This window comes from Kogia breviceps, chromosome 20 (assembly GCF_026419965.1).
Source record: "Kogia breviceps isolate mKogBre1 chromosome 20, mKogBre1 haplotype 1, whole genome shotgun sequence".
Classification (NCBI taxonomy): domain Eukaryota; kingdom Metazoa; phylum Chordata; class Mammalia; order Artiodactyla; family Physeteridae; genus Kogia; species Kogia breviceps.
The window spans coordinates 30,415,832-30,441,099 of record NC_081329.1 but is presented as its reverse complement, the minus strand read 5'-3'; the positions used below and the strand labels follow the sequence as shown (position 1 = coordinate 30,441,099).

The 25,268-nt window shown below is 42.4% G+C and overlaps 1 protein-coding gene across 11 annotated transcripts in view; it reads left to right on the top strand.

Moving 5' to 3' along the window:
• The window catches only part of RNF170 (ring finger protein 170), a 29,091-nt gene that overhangs the window by 187 nt on the left and 3,636 nt on the right, over nt 1-25,268 (top strand). Inside the window, exons 2-8 of one of the 11 annotated variants that reach the window (XM_067022712.1) lie at nt 1,667-1,688; nt 3,205-3,334; nt 5,722-5,865; nt 14,387-14,465; nt 15,284-15,392; nt 18,947-19,020; nt 22,071-22,181. In XM_067022712.1, the coding sequence (XP_066878813.1) occupies nt 5,729-5,865; nt 14,387-14,465; nt 15,284-15,392; nt 18,947-19,020; nt 22,071-22,181 (510 nt within the window). In that variant the 5' untranslated portion in view covers nt 1,667-1,688; nt 3,205-3,334; nt 5,722-5,728. Of the gene's footprint in view, nt 1-130; nt 377-1,666; nt 1,689-3,204; nt 3,335-5,721; nt 5,866-14,386; nt 14,466-15,283; nt 15,393-18,946; nt 19,021-22,070; nt 22,182-25,268 lie in introns of those variants that run through there. The other 10 variants (XM_067022714.1, XM_059049144.2, XM_059049145.2 and 7 more) reach the window with 10 other exon arrangements.

Genomic DNA, 25,268 nt, shown 5'->3' with positions numbered 1-25,268 from the left:
CGGCAGGGCCCCGGCCTGGGCGGGACGGCGGGGCGCCTTCCGCGGGGAGCCGGGCGGTCCCGGGTGCCCGCGCCGTGAGGCCGACGTGGCGGGTCGGGGCGCCGAGGGCAGCCCGCCGCTCCTGCTCGGGCCGCGCGGACCTCGCAGCCCCGGGAGGCGGGGGAGGGTGTGCGGCGCCGGCCAGCCTGGGGGACCGCGACGGTTCCCGGGGCCTGCCTCTCCTTCCGCAGTGGCCAGGGGGACCGGCCTCGAGCTGCCCCCGTTCCAGAGGGTGAACCTCTGCAGGGTTACCGATGAATCGTTAGGCGATACAGCATGTGCAGAAAAGTGCACACAACGGACATGCCTGGAGGGTAATCAGTAATAAAACACGCAGGTAACAACAAAGAGAACTGCTCGTACCTCAGGAGTTCCTCCAGCACCTCGTGTTCCTTTCTGAGCATTGTTCCCTTCCTAGACTGACTTTTATGATGTTCACTTTCTTGCTTTTCCTTATCTCTTTACCACCTACGTATGCATGCCTAAACAACACAGTTTTTCTTTGCCTGTTGTTGAGCTTCTATGAGTGGAATCATTGTGTTATTTTATAGCTTTGCATTCATAGTAAGTTTGTGTAGATCCATAGGTAATTTTCAGTGCTGTCTGGTACTCCACTGTATGAATATAACAGTATATCCATGCTACTGTTGATGGGCATTTTGCTGTTCCAGTTTGGGGCTAACTAAGAACAATGCTATAAGATTCATATCCCTAGAGACTAGTGCCAACGTGTAAGTTTCTTTAGCTATATGCCTTGGAGTCCTGGGATTGTTGAGTTATAGGTTGTGCATCACTTTACCAGATGATGCCAAACTTTTATGTGGGGTGCAACAAAGTTAACTTCCCAGGACACACCTTTCTGTGGTTTGCAGTTCCTGGAGCCCCCTTTCCCCATTAAGACTAGGTTTTGTCGTTGAGCTTTCAGAACTGCCAAGACAGCATTGAGTTTTTCATGATGCTTTTCAGAGTCCCAGTTAACAGATTTTTCATTGTGTGAATGTAGATCTTACCAGAAGTCTTCTCAGTGGTCTTTTAAACATTCTTCCCTTCACCAAGGGCAGAGAAACCTTTAGAAGTGATAAAATGTACCTCACCTGCCTTTGTTTCCTCTGTCGGTGCCTCTGGACCTTTGTCAAACCAGAGTTTCTACATTCCAAGCTAGGTTATCTCTGTAAGGATCCCTGGCACTTTAAGTGACCATTACCCTGTTAGGCATGTAATGTCATCAAGTCAGCCTGTCGCCCGTAACCTGTCTTTGGATGTGGAGCCTTGTTGGAAGGCCTGTAATGAAATGGGTGAGCACCTTCGCTCCAACTGCTCTGGTTTTTAGGGCTTTGACACAGTTGACCTCAGCCTCCCTTCTCAGGTTTGATAGCTCACCCACAATGCATTTGTGCATGATGTGCAGTGTTCTTGAGATTTCATTCCGTAGCTCCAGTTACCCTCCATGAAGGAAATTATATGAAAAACTTCTTGAATGTGAGTAACTGTCTGCAGAAGCCATGTGACCATCATGTTTTTACATGAGTGTGGGTAAAAAAAGACATGGAGTTTCTCCTTTGAAGTTATGGAATTTCCTATATTTCCCTTTTTTGTCTGTGTTGTTTTGTTTCGTTTTTCCTGAAAGCTTTGGAAAAGACCAAAGAGAGGTGAGTGGCACTTGTCTTAGCTGTCTCCTTACTCCCGTTAGTTGGAGGCTAATTCTCATCTACAGCTGTTTATCAGATTCAAGTAAACAGGGGCGTGTCCTTCACCACAGCGTGCCAAGTTTATCCAGTTTCCCAGGGAATACACACTTAGAGCTGAGATCAAAGCGAGCTTGAGATGTGCTACTTAGTGTAGCAGTAAGGAAGGCATGGCCACGTCTTATCATGGTTCTGCAGATTCCTTGAGGGTTGTTAATAATAGTAATCAAAATATTATAGCTTCCGTTGAGAGCCTGTATGATGTACCAAGCAATATGTAAGTGCTCTACCTTTGTTATCTCATGAACTCCACAAAACTAGGGTGGTTTTATGGGTTTTTTTGCCAAAAAGGTGGTTGCTCGATATAGTTCAAGTTAATTTTATGTATTTTACACGTGAGGAAGCTGAGACCCATATTTTGCACAAGTACACAGTTGTCTGACTGCAAAGCTTATGCTTCTTCAATATATTAAGCTACTCAGTAAGACTTAGCCAGCTAAGCAGTAACAAAGCCAGTGCTGGAAATCACGCTCGCTTCTCTCAGTGGTCAGTTTTTCTATCAATTAGCAACACCGTTTCCAAGATCTATGGTGTTTTGTTTCTGTAAATCTCAAATAATTAACAACAGAGTACTAGTAACTCGTTTTCATTTGACAGGACCCTATGAAATAGATTAGATGCCATGTTTTATCAATTTAATAACCTTGCGTTGGGGTTTCAAGCGAGCAGCCTTTAGTGCAAGGCCCTCGCCACATGTAAAATCCCCTGTGCGCGCTCAGCGGGGTAAGGGGTAGCGAGCGCGGGCGCCTGCCAGTGCCGGTCACTGAGGTCTTCAGAGGGCACCGCCAGGAAACCGGGAGGGTCTAGGGTGCTCCATAAGCATGGGTCTGCGGAGAGATGTCTTAAAGCTTCGAGCACTGAAGCCCAAGTTTCATCTCTGAAGGGAGGAAGCAGGCACCGGCTTCTATTTTTATTGCTAAAGTAATACGTTCTTGAAAAGAATTCAGACTATAGAACTGTATCCTGGGAAAGGTGAGGATCTGGCTCTCCCAGGCCTGCTCCCCACTTGTAACCATTTTAACCTTTGGTTATTTAGCTTTCCTGCCTTTTTTTTGTTTTTCAATTCCAGAAAGCTCTGAATCAGACAAATGTAGTGGAGGGAACTTAAGAAATCTTCAAATCCAGCTTTCACATTTTGCAGAAAATGAGGGGTCCTAAGAGATTAAGCGGGGTCCCAGGTGTGGTAGCAGAATTGGAGCTAAACTCCGGGGCCTGCATGCCATGCAGCAGGGCTTGGGCTCGCGCTGAGAGCCTGCGCCCTTGGTGCAAGTCGGCAGCACTGATTTGTTGTAGGTGAGCAGAGGTTGGAGGACTGAAGTTCAGGTTGACGTTGGAATTCATTTTCAAGATTGGGGTATAAGGTCAACTCCTCAAGTAGAAAATTTTATTTCTTTTTATTTTTTATCCCCTATAATCTTAGATTGGCTTCTTTCCATACTGAGGTGGTGGCATAATACCTCATTTTTGAGCCAGCAGTGCCTGCAGTTCCTTTTTGGACTCCTGTGATAAGAAAAACTACTGGCGGAAGTTAACTACTGAAGCCCCGACAGGTTGGTCAGACACCATTAGTAGTTATCCATGTGAGGGCTGGGATTTCCACGTGGCAGGGAAGTGCAGCTGACCTTTGTGTTCCTCTCTGAGACTTACCAGCAGTCTCCTCCCTTCCTACCTTCTCTTCAGTGACACTAGAATTTGTGGCAATAAAAAGTAACTCTTCATTTCAACAACACGGGGAACTTTTGCTATAAAATGATGCAAATAACATAACATTACATGCAAATAACATTGCAGGACATTACATGGTCCTGCAATACTTAAAGTATCCTGGATCTCTGAGCTCTTGGAAATGTGAATGAAGCAGCATCTGAAGGATGTAATTGATAGAAGTATGTCTTTATACAGTAGAATATATATATATATGTAATTTTGATTATTTTTTATTGAACTATAGTTGATTTACAATATTGTGTTTCAGGTGTACAGCAAAGTGATTCAGTGATATAAGAATATATATGTGTATATATATATATATATATATAATGTATAGAGTAGAATTTAGTCACATGATCACTGATTACGCTTGGAAGGACATAGTGGGCTTCCCTGGTGGCGCATGGTTTAGAGTCCGCCTGCCGATGCAGGGGACACGGGTCCGTGCCCCGGTCCGGGAGGATCCCGCGTGCAGCAGAGCGGCTGGGCCGGTGAGCCATGGTCGCAGAGCCTGCGCGTCCGGAGCCTGTGCTCCGCAACGGAAGAGGCCACAGCAGTGAGAGGCCCGCGTACCGCAAAAAAAAAAAAAAAAAAAAAAGAAATAGTACAAAGTAGTGAACTCCCTAAAAGAAACAAATGTAACCCATTAAATAAAGAAATAGTACAAAGTCCCTAAAAGAAACAAATGTAATCCATTAAAAAAAGAAATAGTACAAAGTAGTGAAACAAATGTAACCCATTAAAAAAAGAAATAGTACAAAGTAGTGAACTCCCTAAATGTACAGCATAGGAGAAAATCCTCCCAACTCGCTTGGGTAATTGGAGGCTGGGACTCTCCACACAGGATACCATTTTGCTTATCTCTGAGCAGATGCAGGTAGTTCTCACTAACAGGACTTCTGACAGCCACAGCATCTTCAATTTAAAAAGAGGAAACCTGACAACATAAAAAGCTAGATTGACTACATGGCCCACCCCAAGATTACTTGAGGCTTTTTTCTTCAGTTTCATTTGGCAGCTCATTTGACTCTTCTTTTGAATAAAATACTGAGGTTAGAGCTCCGTCTCTGAGTTCCTGGTGTGTGCTTTCATGAAGGATACTTGAAACCTGTCATTAGAAAGTTCCTGATATATCAGGCCATTACCATGTGTAAAGCTGATGAAAGCCACCTTTGATCTGTTTGTTTGCTTAAGTTCCTTCCATGAGGTAATTTTCTTACTAGCAGCCAGTTCAGGTTCTTTTCAAAGGTGTTAGACTTTCACACTCAAAGTTTCCTTTTAACAGAAACTCACCTGATTAATGATGATATTGAATAAAACTGTTTTCAGTGCAGGACATTATATAAATACAGGTTAATTATGATTAGTCATGTATATTTCATTGAATTTTATTGCCTTTATTTCCCTTTACGTGTCTTATAAGATTTTAAGTAACTTTAGTGTTTGCCATCAGAAAAATGTAGGAATAACCTGTGATATTTGGACTCTGATGTGGTTGGGCCATCTCCCCTCATACCTATAGAAATTGGGTATTACCATTTTCCTCTAGTTTACTGTATGGGAGGGAGAGTTTCATATCCTCCCTTTTCTCTTCATAAGGAAATGCCGCCTCAGAGTGATTCCATATTCCAGGCAGTTCCCAGAATTCTGAACCATAAGCTGAGCTTAGTCCCAAGTGAGGTTAATCATTTTCCAAGCAACAGAATTTTCATTAATTCAAGTAGTCTCAGTATAGCTATAAATGCTCTATAGCCTCCATGTCTTTTACTTTTCAAATTACTAACACCATAAGTAAGGTAACTCACTCCTATTTAAAAATATATTTATTAGGTCCTTCTGGGTACAGGGCAGTATGCCAGGTAATACAGGAATATTTACAGAAGAAGACAGTATATTTCCTTCCATATCCGTACATGGTACATTCCATGACGCACATTCAGTGCCATGAGGGAGAAGAGGGATGTGATCTATATGGAGAATTTATTTGGTATTCAGGAATAAGAAAAGAGCAATTGGGCATGAGAAATGTCTTTTTTTCTTTAATGATTTTAAAGAACTCATTAACGGGGCCTTCCCCACTGGAGATGTACTTAATGCAACATACCTCAAGTGGGTGCTACAGAAAAGCACATATATCAGAAGTCAGCTACGTTTATATCATTTTTATTAATATATTTCATTTTCACTGTGTCATTTTAAATTTTCATCTTATCTCTTTTTCTTTTAGACCTGGAATGGCCAAATATCAAGGTGAAGTTCACAGTTTGAAACTGGATGATGATTCAGTCATAGAAGGCGTAAGTGACCAAGTACTTGTGGCAGTTGTGGTCAGTTTCGCTTTGATTGCTACCCTGGTATATGCACTTTTCAGGTGAGACTAAAGGACAAAAGAATTTAAATAATACGTATTTCCAAGGGCCACTGACTTTCTGACTGCTTCTAGTAATGTTTAATACTTAATATTAAAAGCAAGTGATAAAGCTGATTTACTTTGTTATAAAGCAGAAACTAACCAAAAAAAAAAAAAAAAAGCAAGTAATAGAGTTCAGTGATTGTATGTATTTACTAAGGTATTTTATTTTCCACTAGGCTCTAAATGCTACTGTGTATTTTTCCCGTCATCATCTGTCTAGTCAGAAAAAAATTTAGATTTATCATCCATATTTTGAATAAAATGTTAATATTTTCTGTTGGAGTATCACAGTTTTAAAATGTAATTTTCATAATTGAATTCATCAACTTGTAGGTGATATAATAGGTGCAAATATGTTTTCAGTGTTTAAGTGAAAAAAACTGGGACAAAAAAATCTTGGACAGTATGGAGGGATTAAGATTAGAATTAGAATTGCTGTTATATAGGATTAAGTGAATTAATAAATGTGAAACACTTAGAACATAGGGCTGTTGAGAGGAGTAAATGAGTTAAAATATTTTTTTAATTACTGTTATAGAATCAGGAATACTATTTAAAGGTCTTAGATGTCTATGTACCAATAAACAAAGCGAGGGTAATAAACTAGAAGTTTAAGTATTAACACATGGAGATAAATAAAATTTTGTATATATCGTTGAAAACGTATAAGGTAGAAAAGAGATTACAGTAATTCCAAAAACTACAGTTCTGTTAGTTTCTTATAAAAATTATAGAAAGGATTATTAAACAGAATATGAGCATTGTCTTTTACCTCTGCATGGTTAGTTTCTTATTAGGGTGACATTATCTTGATTTCAGTAGAGTATTTTACACGGTACCTGGTGATGCCCTTGTGGACATAGTGGGGAAATGATGAACAGATGATAGCAGATCTGAGTGAGTTTATAACTGGTTGACAGATCATTCCCAGGAGTGCTGACTAATGTTTTAGTGTAAGCCAAAAAAGAAGGACGCTGAATTGTTGCAGGGCCCTGCTTCTGAGCCTGTTCTTCTCATTTCTGTTAGCAACTGGGATGAAGAAGACAAAAGAAGCATGTTTGTTAAATTATCAGTTGGGACGGATAGCTAATGTATTGGTACAACAGAATCAAGATTGAAAAATGGGTCATGCCAGACATCTATGGTCAGCTGGGTTTTGACAATGGTGCCAAGACCTTTCAGTGGGGAAAGATTTCAACAAAAAATGTTGGGACAACTGGATAGCCACATGCAAGAGAATAAAGTTGGACCCATACCACATCATATGCAAAAATTAACTCAAAATGGATCAAAGATTTAAATGTAAGAGCAAAATTATAAAACTCTTATAAGAAAACATAGGAGTAAATCATGAAGATTCTTAGATATGATGCCAAAAGCATGATCAACAAAAGAAAGAATAGGCAAATTGGAAGTCATCAAAAGTAACAACTTTTTTTGCTTCAAAGAACTTCATCAAGACAGTGAAAAGTCATTTCACTGAATGGGAGAAGACATTTCAAGTCATATATCTGATCAGGCTCTTATATCTGAATATGTAGAGAACTCAAAACTCAATAATAAAAAGATGAGTAACCCAATTAATAAGTGGGCAAAGAACCAGAATAGACACTCCTCCAGAGAGATACAAACGGCCCGTAAGTATGTGAATAGACGCCTGACATTCTTGGTCATTCACGGAAGTGCAAATCAAAACCACAGTGAGACAGCGTCATACCCACTGGGATGGCTGGGTCCAAAAAGTCAAATAATAACAATTGTTGAGGATATGGAGAAATTGGAACCCTCATACACTACTGGTAGGGGAGTTAAAATGGTACAGCCACTTTGGAAAACTGTCAGTCCCTCAAATGAGTAAACATAGTGTTACCATATATCCTAGCAATTTTACTCCTAAGTATATACACCCATGAGAAATAAAAGCATATCTCCACATAAGAACTTGTACAGGAATGTTTACTGCAGGGTTATTCATAATAGCCAAAAGGTGGAAACAGATGAATGGATCCATCAATAGGTGAGTGGGTAAACAAAAGGTGGTATATCCAAGCAATGGAATATTATTCAGCTTTAAAAAGGAAGGACATACTGATGCACACATGCTACCTTATGGAGGAAACTTGAAAACATTGTGATAAGTGAAATAAGCCAGACACAAAAGGCCATATATTTGAGTCTGTCCTTATGTCCACAATCAGAAAATGCATAGAGATAGAAAGTAGATTAGTGGTTGTGTAGGACTGGAGTTGGAGATGGGGGTATGGGGGCAATAACTAAAGGGTACAGGGTTCTTTTTGAGGAGATGAAAATATTCTAAAATTGACGATGGTGATGAATTACACCTCAATAAAGCTGTTTTAAAAAATGGGTCATGACTAGGCAAATACCAAAAAACAAAATCTGCTCTTTACCTATTAAGAATGGGATGCAGATATGAATTTACTGTCATTTGAAAGTATCCATGATAAATTGTTGAGTGACAATTAAGTGAAAGAAAGGCACATGACAAAACCATAGGTCAAGTAGCCCATTTTGTTTAAAAAAAGTATTTTTATAAAATTAATTTTATTTAAAAATATTTTTCCTTTGTTTTTCTAATTTCTCTACTATGGATAATTATTACTTATAAATAAAATATTTTTCCTCACAGACTGTAGTGATGTGAAGCCCCCAAAAAAGTTTCTATTAATAAGGCAATTGTATGTTGTCGATGCCAAAAACTTAACAGCATTAGGGTGTATTAATTAGAACAATCAGATAAAGGTCACATATAGATTATATTCAGTTTGGGTCAAGAATTTTAAATTGGAAAACATTCAGGGGAGGTTATCAAAATGGGTAAAGCTATAGGAAACATCATATAAAAATGCCTGAAAGAACTGGGGATGTCTAGCTTAGGGGAAAAGACTGTAGGATGCAAAAGCTTTAATTACAATGAGAGCTTGTTTTGTTGAAGAAGAATTAGGTGAATTCTGTGGAGTTTCATGGGGAGAACTAGGGTGTAAAGGAAAAAACCTACAGATTTTTCCTTCTTATGTAGTGAAGGACCCAGTTCTTCCCTACCGTTTCTCTCCTGTGTCTCCTTTATATTTACACAGAACTCTTCACTTCTGGTCACCAAATGTGTGTGGGCTTTTCCCCTCCAGGCAATTCTCCATGACACCGGCTGGGTGTCCCACAGTTTAACTCACTTCTGATTCTGTCTGCCTGGAGATGGTGTCAGCTCCACAGCTTAAGGGCTCGGTCCCACAAGCCTGCTCCCCACCACGCTTCATGTGCCAACTGCAAGCAGTAGGTCCCCAAGTCACCCCCAGCTTCTGTCTGATTTCTGTCCCCAGGTTATCCACAAGAAATTGGAGGTTCTCGTGACCCCCTCCTCAGGTTTGATTAATTTGCTAGAGCAGGTCACAGAACTCAGGGAAGCAGTTAGGTTTACCAGTTTATTAAAGGGTGTGATAAAGGATACAGATGCACAGCCAGCTGAAGAGATGCATAGGGCGAGGTCCGGGGAGCCCTGAGCGCGGGAGCCTCTGTCCCCGTGGAGTTAGGGTGCGTCACCTTCCCGGTGTGGACGTGTCCACCCACCTGAAGCTCTCCGGACCCGACCGCACGACTGGGATCTCATGGAGGCACCCTCACATGGGCGTGATCAATTATTCACTCTGTTTCTGGCCCCTCCTCTCTCTGGAGAATGGGGGAGGGGTGGAGGATGCCGAACATTCCAAGCTTCTGATCAGGACTTTGTCCTTCCGGTGGGCAGCCCTCATCCGGGAGCCCACCCAGAGTCGCCTCGTTAGAGCAGAAGACACTCCTGTCACCCAGGAATTCACAAGGGCTTCAGGAGCCCTGTGTGAGGGGCCAGGTCGAAGACCAAATATTAGAATGAAAGGTGCTCCTAATGCTCTTATCACTTAGGAATTTACAAGGGCTTCCGGAGCCCTGTGCCAGGAACCGGGGCAGAGACCAATATATCTTAATATATATTTTCCATTGTCTCGTACAGGGCCAATAGGTGGAGTTAAATGATGAGACTTTGGCTTAACCTAAGATATAACTTTTCAAATAATATAAGGTGCTCCCCATTACGTGGATGTTGTCTTGAATCTGTCGTATGACTGGGTGGGAGGTCAGTTTAAGTTGCCGTCCAGCTGTTCAGGTTCAAATTCAATTGGCAGTTGTCATCCTGCTACTTTAGCTGAAGCATTCAATTAATGAGTTAGGGGAAGGGTAGCACGCGTGCTAGAAGATCCAAACGAAGGAGCTTTTTGTCTCTTTTCTGTAATTTCTTTGATGTTTGTAGTCATTATAATTCATCCTTTGTTTGTATTGTGGTAACATATCCATAACATAAAAGTTATCACTTTAAGTGTACAATTCATTGGCATTAAGTACATTCACAGTGTTGTGTAACCATCACCACTGTTTATTTCCAGAACTTTCTCATCATCCGAAACAGAAACTCTGCCAGTTAAATAATAACTCCTTATTTCTCTTCCCCCTGCTCCTGGTAACCTTTATTCCACCTTCTGCCTGCCTCGAGAAATTAGGCTATTCTAGGTACCTCGTAAAGTGGAACTAGACAGCGTTTGTCCATTTGTGTCTGGCTCGTTTCATTTAGCGTGATGCATGCAAGGCTCATCCATGCTGCATCATCGACCAGAATGTCATTCCTTTTTATGGCTGAATAATATTCCACTGCATGTATATACCACATTTTGTTCATTCATCTGTTGATGGATATTTAGGTTGTTCCCACCTTTTGGCTATTTTGAATGGTGCTCTGTGAACGTCGGGGTACAAGAATCTGTTTTGAGTCCTTGCTTTCAACTGGAACTGCATGATCATGTGGTAATTCTATGTGTAACTTCCTGAGGAAGCTTCAGTCTGTTTTTCACAGCAGCTGCCCCGTTTTACATTCCCACCAGCAGTGCACAATGGTTCTAATTTCTCTACATCCTGGCCAACAGTTGCTACTTCGTGTTTTTTTGATAGTCATCCTAGTGGGTGTGAAGGGGTATCTCACTGTGGTTTTGATTTGCATTTCACTGATGACTAATGTTGAACATCATTTCATGTGCTTATTGGCCATCTGTATGACTTCTTTAGAGAAATGTCTATTCGAGTCCTTCATGCATATTCGAATTAGGTTGTTTGCTTTTTTGTGTTTGAGTTATTTCTATATTCTGTCTTAATCACCTATCAAATATATGATTTATCAATATTTTATTTCATTCTGTTGGTGTCTTTTTATACTCTTGATAGTGTGCTTTGATGCACAGAATTTTTAAATTTTGATGAAGTCCAATTTATCTATTTTTTCATTTGTTGCCTGTGTTTTGGTGTCATGGTTAAGAAATCATTGCCAAATCCAAGGTCACAGAGATTTCCCCCTGTTTTTTTCTAAGGTTTTTATAGTTGTAGTTCTTAAGTTTAGGTCTTCTATCCATTTTGAGTTAATTTTTGTATATGGTATGAGGTAAGGGTCCGACTTCATTATATTTGCATATGGATATCCAGTTTTTCCCACAACATTTGTTGAAAAGACTGTCCTTACTCCACTGAGGGGTCTTGGCATCCTTGTCAAAAACCAATTAACCATATATGTGAAAGTTTATTTCTGGTCTCTATGGTCTATTCCATTGGCTTATACGTTTGTCCTTATTACCAGTACCACATTGTTTTTACTATAATTTTGTGGCAAGTTTTGAAATCAGGAAGTGTCTTACAACTTTGTTCTTCTCTTTCAAGATGATTTTGGCTATTTGGAGTCCCTTTGAGATACCATATAAATTTTAGCATGGGTTTTTCTATCTCTGCAAAGAATGCTGTTGGGATTTTGATAGGGGTTGCACTGAATCTGAAAATAGATCACTTTGGATAGTATTGACATCTTAACAATGTTGTCTTCCAATCTACGAACATGGGATATCTTTCCATTCATTTGTGTCTTCTTTAATATCTTTCAGCAATGTTTTATAGTTATAATGAATTTCTTTTAAAATCTTTTCTCTTTGGTCTTCCTTCTTAAGCCATTAATAATAGCTGCCATGTGTTGACATACCAGAAGCCAGTCAAAAGGGTCTGGTAGGCAGGTTAACCTATGAACCACGTGCTTGTGTTTTTGTAAACTTTGATTCAGACTTCCTTTCCTGACCCACGCTTTGGGTATCATTGCTTTCCTCATATCAGAGGCTCCTGGCTCTTTTCCAGGGCTACATATAACTTAACTGGTTTGACAGTTTGGGTTTCTCTTTTCAGAGAACTTAGAAGGACCATAAATCGTTGATAAATACACTAACAACACATGTACTTCTGTTTCATAGCAGAGCCACTGTTTTCCTTGGCATCTCACTTTAGACTTGCTTAGTGTCAAATGCCATCATTTTCTCATAGCTAAGGTGATCATATTGTTAAAGAACAAAAATTAAACCAAGTAAATTTGAAGATCTAATTGGCTTTACTAAGCTATTCATGAATCACACAGCATCCCATGCAGCAAGTAGAGAGGTACTTCCGGGAGTTGTATGAAATGGAAGGTTTTTATAGGCAGAAGGAGGGTGGGGCAAGGAAGTTACTAGCAAAAGAAAAGTTAGGATTATTTCAGGCCAAGACCTCTTCTTCTGGGGAAGGAAATGGCAGGGGTCTTATCATGCAGGCTCCCTCCTTGGTACTGACCAGGAAACCCCAGATTGACCAATTCAGATCCCGTTCCTGGGGAAGGTGGGAGCTGCAGTTGGGCCAGGTATGAAGTCTCGGTTTGGTGTCATAGGCTTTAGCACAGGTGATGCCATTTGAGGCCTGAGGTTTTCTCTATAACAGTATGTTCCTGATCTTCTAATCTAGCTTTCAATCTATCTTGATTAGATTTCTAGATTTTTGGTTCTGTACTCAAAGTTGCCAGTCACAATTAGCTACCTGAGCTGCAGGCCATGTTTAGCATCTTGGGCCGTTTGTTCCTGTTCTTTGGCTATACTTTGACTTTTCTAACATTCTACTATCAGATTTAAGAATTTTATATCTTCTCTTTTATGGAAAGAGACCAAAAGAAAGACCTTCCAGTCACATGGTTTACATCGATCCTCTGACAACCATGACTGTTTTTTTCCAATGAAAAGGGAATGATTTTTCATTGTCAAAGAGCTGAGAATTTCCAGATAGCTGGGTGTTTCCTGGCGTGTAAATGGGCTGGTTCCTGGGCTGTTCCTTGATAGATCGTTTTTCCCATAGAGTAGCTTTCTTTCACTGATTCATTTATTCAGTCATAAGAACGTAACATTTTCAAATAAATAATCCACCCAAATTTAAGCTGTTTAAACAGAATTCAAGTAGTTTCATTTCATTTATGTTGAGCTTCCGATTAGATATTTGACTTTAAATTGTTTTTATGTCGTCTCTGAACTAATGGTTATATTGTTTCAGCTTTCTTTTCTAAAATTTAATTGTTTTACTAAAAATTAAATAACCCTGGGATGGGTTTCTTTAATTTTCCTTATCCCATTAGAATATTGATTTAGAATTCTTACTGCTGTGCTATATTGGTTCAGCTAGAGAGTAAAGGCTCTTCTGTAGATTAACAGCGACACTGAGCAGACTTAAAATATTGCTGTTAAAGAGATGTAGGTTTGGAAAAAACTTCGATAGCCAAATGAAACTAAACTGATGGGCTTCCCTGGTGGCGCAGTGGTTGAGAGTCCGCCTGCCGATGCAGGGGACGCGGGTTCGTGCCCCGGTCCGGGAGGATCCCACATGCCGCCGAGCGGCTGGGCCCGTGAGCCGTGGCCGCTGAGCCTGCGCGTCCGGAGCCTGCGCTCCGCAACGGGAGAGGCCACAGAAGTGAGAGGCCCGCGTACCACAAAAAAAAAAAAAAAGAAAAAAAAAAAAAAAAAAGAAACTAAAGTGATTCAGGTGTAAATCTTCACCGCCGACCCTACCAACCTAACCACTGCTTCTAGTTTTCAGTGCTCGCTTCACTCATCCCGTCCTTGTAGATGGAGCTCTAACTTCCTGCCTTTGATTCTTCGTTTTAATTGTTACCGTTAAGATCTTAGTGGTATCATAGGTTTGGGCTTTTCTACACTATACGTTTTAGGTTTTGTTTTTCTCCGTCCCTCTCCCCTCATAGGTGAAAAGTTGGGAGAAAGACCTAATTAGATATGGAAAAGTGTTCAAATACATAATAATACAAGAAATCTTACAAAAGAAATAAACGTGTTATATTATATGTAAGTCTGAAATGACATTCCATCCCCCAAGGTACTAGGCCTCTGGGTTTCATCATTTGCCAGTTAAACCTGAAATGAGCCAATAATCAGTGATCTCAGGATAGCCTGGAATGTTCGTTCCTACAGTTGGAGTACAGGTGTAGGCCACCGTTTACATTTCTTATGTTGCCAGCAGTCTAGGTCAAAAATTAGACCCGTAAGGAAAATGGATTCATCTAACACTATTTTATATTAAAACCGTTTTATACTTTATTCAGCAGAAATGCACATCAAAACATTCACCCGGAAAACCAAGAGCTAGTACGGGTGCTTCGGGAACAACTTCAAACAGAACAGGTACTGTTGTGATATAAATCCGTGCATTTGTATGAGGAGTAGATGTTATCACTCCCCTCGCATGAGAAATTGCGATGATAGGGCTTCCCTGGTGGCGCAGTGGTTGAGAGTCCGCCTGCCGATGCGGGGGACACGGGTTCGTGCCCCGGTCCGGGAGGATCCCACGTGCCGCGGAGCGGCTGGGCCCGTGAGCCATGGCTGCTGCGCCTGCGCGTCCGGAGCCTGTGCTCCGCAGCCGGAGAGGCCACAACAGTGAGAGGCCCGCGTACCGCAAAAAAAAAAAAAAAAAAAAAAAAAGTTTCAGCATATTAGTCTTCCAGAGCTCTTGTTATCAATAATTCATGCTGGCCTGGTGTTTTATAATTTACAAAGCGATTTCACATACAACTATCTCATTTAATTTTCAAGCATGTAACGACTATCAGGAATGTATGAATGAAACCGATGTCAAAAATAGAAGAAAGCTAACACCTGGGGCGTGGTTTGACATTTCTTGTCGTTCAGCTAATGAATGCATTAGCTCAGCCCGTGTTACCCAGAAGAACTTACTCTTCCTGATAGAGTAACTCCTGAGTTAATTGGCTTTTTATCTTTATCTTTAGACTGTGTTCAGGAAGGAAGGTAGAGACCATGCAGTTTAGGCAGAACAACACCGGAGTCTCATAAGTTGATCAGACTTGTAAGGCCTTGACTAGTGCACATCTAAAACTTGAGGATTACACAGTCCTGACTGTATTGTTAAGTATACTCTAGCATGAGGATGAATTTTGAAAAGCCTGTGTGTGTCGTGTCTCAATACGCACGTGTTTTCTCACCAGGATGCACCCCGTGCTGCCCGACAGCAGTTCTACACTGACATGTCCTGTCCGATCTGTTTACATCAAGCTTCCCTCCCTGTTGAAACAAACTGTGGACATCTCTTTTGTGGTAAGCAAACAATGCTGTGCTTGGTAAAAGTGACCATTTAGCCCAAGACCCGCGTGTGTGCACAGGCTGGACTCCTAATTTTCCCTCTGTCGCGTTTTGTAGTTTGTGAGTGGGGCAGATTGCTTCTGAGATCCTGCCCTTGTTGTCAGCCACTTTTATTTAGTGTCCGTAGGTTCAAAGATTAAAAAGACTAGTTATTCGACCCCCCAATAAGCAGAAATGTGTTTCTTTGAATAGTGAGGTAAGGATATCTGTACCATGAGGGAGTCACTGAATTCATTTTCATCGCTTTTTGGTGGTTTCATTTATTACTCCTCCTTCCCAGGGCAGGAGGGTTCTTCTGCCAAGGACCTTGCCCGAGACTTCCCTTGGCTCCGCCACCTCTTTTTCACTCTGAGTCGGTGCAGAAGTTCTTAACCTCTCTTGCTCCGGGACTTCCAGAGCCTTGGGAACCCTAGAGCATGTAGAGGGACGAGAAGGGCCGTTGATGTCGCACTAACTTAGTGTCAGGAACGGGTGCTGTGCACCCCTGGGTGTCTCCTGACCTTCCAGGAAGAGCCACAGAGAGTGATGGGACACACCGCATAGCCACTGCTGGCTGTGGTCACGTGAGACTGGCAGGAGTCGGTTATCACGGGCCTGCTGTGTGTGTGCTGGACGCAACATACTGCATCTCATCCCAGCTTACAGGTGAGGAACCCCGAGGCTCAGCAATGCTAAGCAATTTTACAAAGGGCAGCCCAGCTGCAGATGGACAGAGGTAGGTTTTAAACCCGGGTCTGACTTCACAGCCTGTGCACAGTTCTGTTGCGTTGGCCAAAAAGTTCGTTCGGGTTTTCCCGTAAGATGTTACCAAAAACCCAAACGAATTTTTCGGCCAACCCAATACTGTGTGATCGGTGGTTTATACAACTACTCTCTCCTTAAGGTTTATCTCATCATTAGACCTATTTTTTTATTGGTAGTATTTCTTTCCCTTTGAACAGCTGTATGCAAGATGGGGTGCTAATTGCTCCCAAACTGTACTGATTTTAACATGTAGCATACAGTGATTTGTACTTTGCTTTCTCCCCTTTGTATCTTTTGTCTAAGAGTCAGAATTCCGAGGTATACAGTGTTACCGTTCATGCTGTTGGGGGTGAAATAAAGTATCTGGAATCCATCCCACGTGATGCAGGGTTTTCTATACCTTGTGCCCATTTAGTCAGTACTGACCAATCCCATCATTGCCTCATCCATTAATTTCAACCTCTTCCCTCAGGTTTTTGTCTAAGTAACTAACAAATTACAAAACGCTATTTCAATGTCTATCCTTAATTTTATCTGTTGGAAGCGCTAGTGAGCAGCCAAATAATGAAAGATCAGCTGTTGGGGTAGGGGATTAAATGGCCATCCGAGAAAGCAGATGCCCCACCTCAAACCTCTGGCTGACGTTCCTTATCGATTGTGGACTCGCTCTGGGTCTGGCCGTGCCTCGGCCATCCCCTAGCACAGCACCCTAGGCAGGGGTTGGGAATCCGTGAGGTCTGGCAGGCTGGGCGAAGTCTCTTTGCCAGCCCAGGCTTAGGTGATGCACTGTGTGGATAACCCGGTCAGTTGAAAGATGGCTGTGCTGTGCTCTTGGTTTTACCTCTGGGTCTGGGGTAATAGGGTAGATTCCTTCCGATATCCTGCTCTTCTTGTCAGGATACTTTTATTTACTGTCTGTAGCTTCAAAGGTTAAAAAAAAAAAAAAGTAGTTATTCAGCTTCTCAATAAACAGAAATGTGTTTCTTTGAACAGTAGTTCAAGGATACTGATACCATGTATGTGAAGAGCATTTCGGCTTAGCTCCACGTGTGGAACTACAGTTCTGTTCCTTTACAGCGAGTCAAGAATAACGGCAGCAACAGACTTCACCTAACTTGCATTTGGAACCCACATTATTTTATTTAATTCCCCGGCAGTCTTATGAGGTCTTATTCTCATTTTACAAATAGACAGATCTAGAGAGATTGTGCCCCGGATTCAAGTCATTGAGTCATCTCTCCCGCCATCCTAGTTAAGGGAAAGCATCAAGCACGTCACAGCAGATGTGTATGAACTGAAGTGTTTGATTTGCTGCACCATAGTTTTCCAGCGCAGGCAAGTGGCTGCTACATAATTTGCCAGGACACCTATACTCCAATCTGTGGAGAAAAGTTACGGAATTAAATAAATTAACATATGTCAAGACACATTGGACTTTTGGGTGAAAAGGTAGTAGATAAATCTAAGGCATCATGACAGATGGTAATCATACTAACATATTTATGATCGGTTTTGCTTTCATATGGTTTCTGTATGAAATTAGGCTGCTCAAAGGATTCAGTAAATATTATCTAATTAACACAGCACCCTGAGAGCAGGCAAAGATATCAGATACAGATGGTTTCGCTTTTTAAACTTGTCTTTGACTCCTCAAAGCAGTTTTCCGCACAGTCACCAAGGGTCACATTGGGCAGCCTCGGCTTCAGCCAGCGGCCCGCCCCCCCGTGCCCTCGTGTGCCGTTATTTCTGCCCCTGGGATTTGTTGCTGCCATTGCAACACCCCGAGTGTCCTGCTCCTGCCTTCTGCCTGTCTAATCTTAACCAGCCCCACACAGTTGGGGGTCAAATTCCGCACACCTTTTGGACTGAACTCTAACAGTACACGCTTCAAGATGTAACTACCTTCCGAGTCGTTGAAGCATGTTACCTTGGTCTCCTCAGTTTGATTGAAGGAGCCAGGAAGCGGGTAGTTCAGATTCACACTGGAACCTGGATGATCCGAGAAATGGGGGCCTGCAGAGAAGAAAATGAATTGGCTCCTTAAACATCGGCCAGTATTTAAAAATACTCCTTCTTCGTTTGTTACTGGTCTGAACTTGAGTGCCTATAACACTTAGTGCACCTACCACCACTTTTTAAGGTCTGTAAATCCTCTCTCTGGGCCGTGTTTACCTGTTTCACTGCTCGTCCACGCCTTCAAGGAGAAAAATCAAATCCATCCAGTACAAACGTTGATTCAGCTACTTAACTGGAATATGAACTTTGTTAGGCCAGGAAGCGTGAAATCTTTGTATCCTTTGGCTCTTTTGTGCATACTACCTAATTACTACTATGGACACTTAAGTGGCTTGGTTTTCTAAACTTTTAAAAAGATGGAAGTTGTGTTTCTGTAACATATATCACATCTGGAACAGAAAATTTATAGTGTGATTTGTTGCTTGTCATATGTACAGTAATGGTCAATTACTGTTTTATTTTTTCACATAGGAAATGCAGTATTTTCTGTTAAGCCTCATAGCATTGAAGCAGTTAGTGCATGCTTGCTTTAGATTGTAAAAATGCTTGCATCTTAACTGGTAGTTTAAACTAAAATATTTTTTAGTGGCTGGGAATTGCTACTAGATTTGAATTTGCCTTAAGAGTTGGTTGGATAAAGTAAAAAGCATTGTAAAATAGGTGATGCTGTTAAAATATTTCAAATATGTGAAACTTTCCTAGGATATATGGACTGAAAAACATCAATATTAATGTTTTCTTCCCATTAGGTACCTGTATTGTGGCGTACTGGCGATACGGTTCATGGCTTGGGGCAATCAGTTGTCCAATCTGTAGACAAACGGTAATGTTTGTGCTCAGAAAACATCGTTTATACTAGCTCATTTTGTAAATTGTTATAGTTTCTGTATCTAACTCTTGAATCATTTTTATGTTTTTAGCAGAACTTCATTTATCCAAAGCTTCTCTGATGTTTCTCCATTCTTTTTTTAATGTCTTTAAGACACCCCCAAAAAAAGGGAATTCCCTTTGATATCCCTTCAGTCATAGTGAAAAAGAGCTGGTACATGAACCCTCCCCCAAATCCTAATAAGTCTTTGTTGTAACACCAGCAGGGGAACAACTGAACTGGCAGTCAGGCTTCAGCATATATTCCCTGCATAGACTTCTGTTGAAAAAAAATAGTTCTTCAGGTGTACCTTCTTTTTAACCTGCCCATCTGTGGTGAGGGTCCCGGCAGCTTTAAATGACGAACGATGCCTTTGAAAATTGTCTCTTGTGGAGCCGTGGCCCGTCGCATCACCCAGGGCAGATTAGCCTGTCACATCAGTACAGATGCTGCCTCCGAGGGACGCAGTGAGGTTTTACGCACACGTGTCGGAGACTGAAGTGTCAGTACGCTACCAAACGGCTCCATTTCTTCGACAAAGTGGAGAAACAAAATTTTGTTTCGTTTGAAAACTCGGAGAAACTGATACTTATAGTTTTTAAGTTAATAAATATAGCCAAACGGGGTGTTCTATCACTTTTCAGAATTTCCTTTATATTTATATTATTCTTTTTATTTCAAATATACGCCCGTCTGATAATGACTCATGATCAGGTACACAGACAGCCTCTCCTCGGGAAGTCGTCCGGTGCAAACGGCCATCCCGACCAGGCTGGAGAGCTTCCAAGTCAGGATGCTGGACTGAGTGCACGCGCTTACTTTGGCTCCCTCTGGCAACCCCGCCGCAACAGGAAAGGCGTAAACCCACAGGGCCCACAGAGTAAAATAAGATTAGAGAAGGCGCAGCAGTTGTGCAAAAATTCTTCGTAAAATAGAACAGACGTACAGAAAAGCACACAAAATAAAGAGGTACAGCTCGCTGACTTGTCACAAAGCAACACCTGAGTAGCCACCACTCAGATGAAGAAACAGAAACTGGCCACAGCCCCAGAAGCCTGCTCGGGACCCCTTCCAAATCTCCCCCACTCCTTCCTCTCCTAGAGGTAGCTACTATTTGACCGTTATGATAAGCGTTTCCTTGATTTTCTTTACAGTTTTATTACCTTAGCATGCTCCTCTAAGATGACTGTTCAGTTTTGCCGAATTTGGGGACTGTATGTAAATAAAACCATATCGTGTGCACTGTTAAATACATACACACATACACAGAAATGCACACACGTGTGTGTACCTTTCGGCCATTGTTCTGGCTTATCCACTTCCCCCATTGCTGCCCTTTTTGGTTGGAGAGAGGAAGGTTCAAGGCTTCCTCTTCTTTCCTTCTTGCTTCTATCGATACATCCCCAGATTCTGCCTCTTTCACACTTTTTACCGCATGGTTAGGAGGAAGACCATTTTCTTGTACCACCTCTCCAGCTGATCTGATGTGTGACACAAGGCCGTTGGCCCTGAAGCTTATTTGCCAGCACCACCTCTCACCTTTAGCTCTCTGCCAGCAACGCAGAGACCAGGCTGAAGGTCTTGCCTTAAAGAATTAGTTGCACCACCTGCCCCTTTCTGGCGCTACCTGTGGCTTTTCACGGGGCATATGTGCATTAGCAGGTGGTATCCTTTGGACCACACATAAATTGGCTAGAGGCGAGAAAGGTGGAGATCAACTTGTGGGTTCCCTAACTGCAGTGCGTTCCCACTGCAGTTCATCTACCTGCCCCACCGCCTGCTTCACTGGGAACAGCGTGCAGGCTGCTGTCTGTGGCTGCAACATGGTCACCACGTCTCCCCTGGGCGCGCACACCAACACGCCAGCGGTCCTGCCACGTCCCTAGGGCGAGGGCAAGTGTCAGGCTTTCTGGACACCCCAGACAGAGGAAGTCCTTCCTCTCCAGCATCATTACAATGCCTACCCCAGTGCCTTATGACGGGCTGCTGAACACGTCTCCCTCCCCTTCTGTCCTGGGGCCTGTGATCACCAAGGTGCAAGGCCACGTTGTCCTTTTTTCGTACGTCTAGCACTTAGCGCACTGCCTGGCCCATGTAGGTGGTCAGTTAACATCTAGTGAAAGAATTCACCTTTTTTAACAAATGTGTGAAGAGATGGCTGTGCCCGCTGTTCCTACCACCTGCTGCTCTCAGGCACTCCTGTGTTTGGCTGTTTGGGAAGCACCTGAGCAGTGGGGTCCTGGTTTTACAGCCGAGCTGAGGGTCAAAACAACAGCGAGATGATTTAAACCCAAATCCACCACGGCTCCTTCCTATATTCATCTCTTTGTACAGTGGCCATTTCTATAGGGGGTGCTGTATTTTAAAATATACTTGTTTTTCGAGGTACTGTCATCTTCAGATTACCCGAGTATAGTCCAGGAACATTTGTGTGTCCTCTTTAGCTCTCCCATGGAAGAATCAGGGTTAAATGTATTATGTTATGTAACAGTGTCAAGAATTACCTTTTTGATTGTAGTAGAGATGGGTGCTTGAGAGCTGGTTCCTGCAATCACTTCCTCTCTGTGTGATGCTGGTAGCAGTCAAAGATAATTCAGATACCAGAGAGGATAAGGAATCATGATTTTTAATCGAGAAAGAAAGCCCTAATTTTCCTCTCTCAAAGCGATACGTCACTTTGCTCCTGAATATTTTCTCATCATTCTTATATCCTCAAACGTCTGTTAGCCCAAACAGAGAACTACTAACTTGATCTCTGGTGTGGATTGAAAAGTGCTTAAACCAGTGCCCATTTTATTTTACAGGAATTCAAATAACATTTTGAATGGATTTTATTGCAAGGAAATAGTAGCTTACTTTCCTCCCCTGTGTTGCCTTTGTTAAAAGAAACGAGCAAAATCTAAATTCAGGAGCTTTTCTCATTCTATTCAATAATAACACAAAATGAAAAAAAAAAATTAATGCTGCAGAAAGGTGTAACAATACTTTTTTCTGTAAATCTACAGGTAACTTTACTGCTAACAGTATTTGGCGAAAATGACCAGTCTCAGGATGCTGTATCATTGCATCAAGATATTAATGATTATAACCGGAGATTCTCGGGGCAGCCCAGATCTGTAAGTAATGTTGTAGCGGGTACAAAGTTAGAGTGTGACGATACTTCTCTTTTGTAAAGTGAGATTTACCAACAAATAGTCTCTGTGAAAAATCCGTGTGTGTTACGTAGAGTCTTTACTTTTCATTGTTGCCGTCATTCACTGAGTTACAGCTTTCCCAAGGACTACGGTTTTCTATCTTTTAAAAAATGGCATTATAAAACTCTTTATGAAAGCGGTACCAGCAAAAAAAAATCAATAGAAAATAATTGGACGGAAAGGTAAAATTATTGACTCCTACGTGATTCTAAAATAGGGTTTGTCTTATGGGAAACTTACAACTGAGAACTTCTGAAGGGAGTTTCACCATTGTGTTTTACTCTGTTTTACCCTGGCCCCATTTGAATTTGTTCCCTTAAGTAACCCTATGTGTTGGGGGTTTTGTATGTCAGGTATTCAAAAGCATTCTATTTTTAAAGAGCACATGAATTCTGTTTTAATTTAATTCAAGGAGTTGCCCCTCCTCCCCAGAAAGGCATTTGATAGATTAAAAACCCACACTTTACTGACTCATCCCAGTTTTCTCAAAATTTCACAAAGAATTCTAGAAGCGTATGACTAAATATGTACTTGAAAACCCAGAACACATCAGTACAAATGCGTACTGGAAGCCCAGACTCTGCTCCACGCTCTAGGCTCTGACGTCCACTTGCTCGGCGTACATCCCACTGGCGCGTTCCTGGCGTCTCGGACACGAGATGTAACGTGAACAACGCTGACCCGATCCCTCCTGACCTCAGCCCTACTCAGCTCAGTGCTGATGTCCTCTTCTCCCTCATTCCCCTTCTCTGATCTGTAAAGAAGTCCTAACGTGTCTTTTCTCTCTCTTCTGGGGATGCTGTCATTTCTGCCTCATAACAAGTCCTGTGTCCGTAGCCATCAGACTAGGCCAGGCCACCACCATCTCTTGCTTAGGACAACTGCAGTGGCCTCTTCACTCAGACCTTTTCTTTTTTTTTTTTTTTTTTTTTTCCCAATTTATTTATTTATTTTTGGGTGTGTTGGGTCTTCATTTCTGTGCGAGGGCTTTTCTCTAGTTGTGGCGAGCGGGGGGCCACTCTTCATCGCGGTGCGCGGGCCTCTCGCTGTCGCGGCCTCTCTTATTGCGGAGCACGGGCTCCGGACGCGCAGGCTCAGTAGTTGTGGCCCCCGGGCCCAGTCGCTCCGCGGCACGTGGGATCTTCCCGGACCAGAGCTCGAACCCGCGTCCCCCGCATCGGGCAGGCGGACTCTCAGCCACTGCGCCACCAGGGAAGCCCCACAGACCTTTTCTTCTGCACAGCAGCCCGAGTGATATTTTGAAAACCTAAGTAAGACCACGATGCTCTTGTGTTTTGAAACTTCTGAATTTCTGGAATAACGTCCCAACTCCTGGCTGTGGCTTTCAAGGCCCCGCAGGGCCTGGTTCCCCCCTCCCCTCCCCGGGGATGCGGCTCTCAGAACGCGCTCCAGGCCTTCCCACCTTTGTGCCTCACTCGTGCCACCTCCCCTGCTCCGAATGCTTGTCCCGCTGCCGCCTCCTGGCTGACTCCCTCGTCCTTCAGGTCGGCCCTAGTGTATCTTCCTCGGGGAGACTGTCCCCGATCAACCAGGGCGGTCTCCGTCACTGCCCTCCGAGCCTGTTCATCACCGTCCTCTCAGGAGACGGAACGCGTCACGAGGGCGAGGACCGTGCATAATTAGTCACTACTATGGTCTCGGTGTCTGGAATACAGCAGGCCTTGACGTTTGTAGAATTCATGATTATCCTTAAGATAGAAATGATACTACTGCTCCCAGGCAAGAACGTAAGCTGTCAGAATGCCTCTGCGTTACACAGCTGCAGACTTGTGCTCCTGCGGACATATGCTCTTCCTCATTCCGGGACGTCAGGGACACCTAAAGGCATACAGTGTCGCCTGCTGTGGAGGGTGACAGGCAAAACTTGCAGTGACAAGAAAAGCTTGACCTGGTCCCTGTTTCCCTCCCTGGTTCTTCGGGAGCCTCTTCTGCCGTTTCTGGCCCGGCAGTTTTCTTATGTATCCTCTCCAGGGGCATCTTAGGATGATGATTCTTTGAAAATCAGTGTTTCAAATTCAAGAACTACCACTGAACCTAAAAAAATCATGTTAAGATGTTCATTCGTATTTTAAGGTGTGAAGCATACCACTGCTCAGTTATTTTGTGTGTGTCAGATACATACTTAACGAATCAGAAAGCTTGGTGTGTGATGAAATTACAATATAATACAGACATTTAGCTCTTACTTTGATATTCTACCCCAGAGTTAAGAGTCAGATTGTGATTAGTACACAAACATTTCTTAATAACCCATTCCGTATTTCTTGTCTAATCACTACAGATTTTGTGTAAACAATACCATATGAGAACTGAACAAAATAGCCCCGATAAAGGACAGAACAGTATGCAAAAGACATACTGGCTGGTCGTTAGAATATTTTAAGTAATTTACCATAGATCTTGTGAAAGCTGTATAGCTGTTTTGCTTTAAGTATTCGTTTCTTCCACAGAGAACAGAAAATCAGCATGAGGAGTGATTCTAAAAAGACCATTTTTGTTCTTTTGTGATCAGTTTTCCAAAAGGAGTTACGAGATTTTCTTTGTCTGGTGGGGTTTGTAAAACCGTTTTCTCATCGCTTGCTCAGTTCTTCCCATTTTTGGCTCCATCTCCCTCTCAACTTATTTGGCATTTGTTGGACAAAATACATACGTAGCGTTGGATTTGTGATATTTATACAGATTTTGTTAAAAACAGCTGAACTGTGGGCACGGGAATGACCACAGGAAGTGATTTACTTCCTCTGGCCAGTCTCTCTTGCATCTCCCAACCCCTGAGAAGTAAGACCTCAAAGAAGTTAGGCTGAGGAGTCGGAGTCGCCATGGTGCCTCATTAGCACACGCGGCCTTACGGTCATGCAGTCAGCTAAGAGCTATGCAGAGGAAGTGAGAAGTCTCCAGTCAGGGAATAAACTGACTTGCTCAAGGTCATACAAACAGATACTGGTACTGTCTTTTTTCAAAAAAAAAAAAAACAACTTTATTTAGATG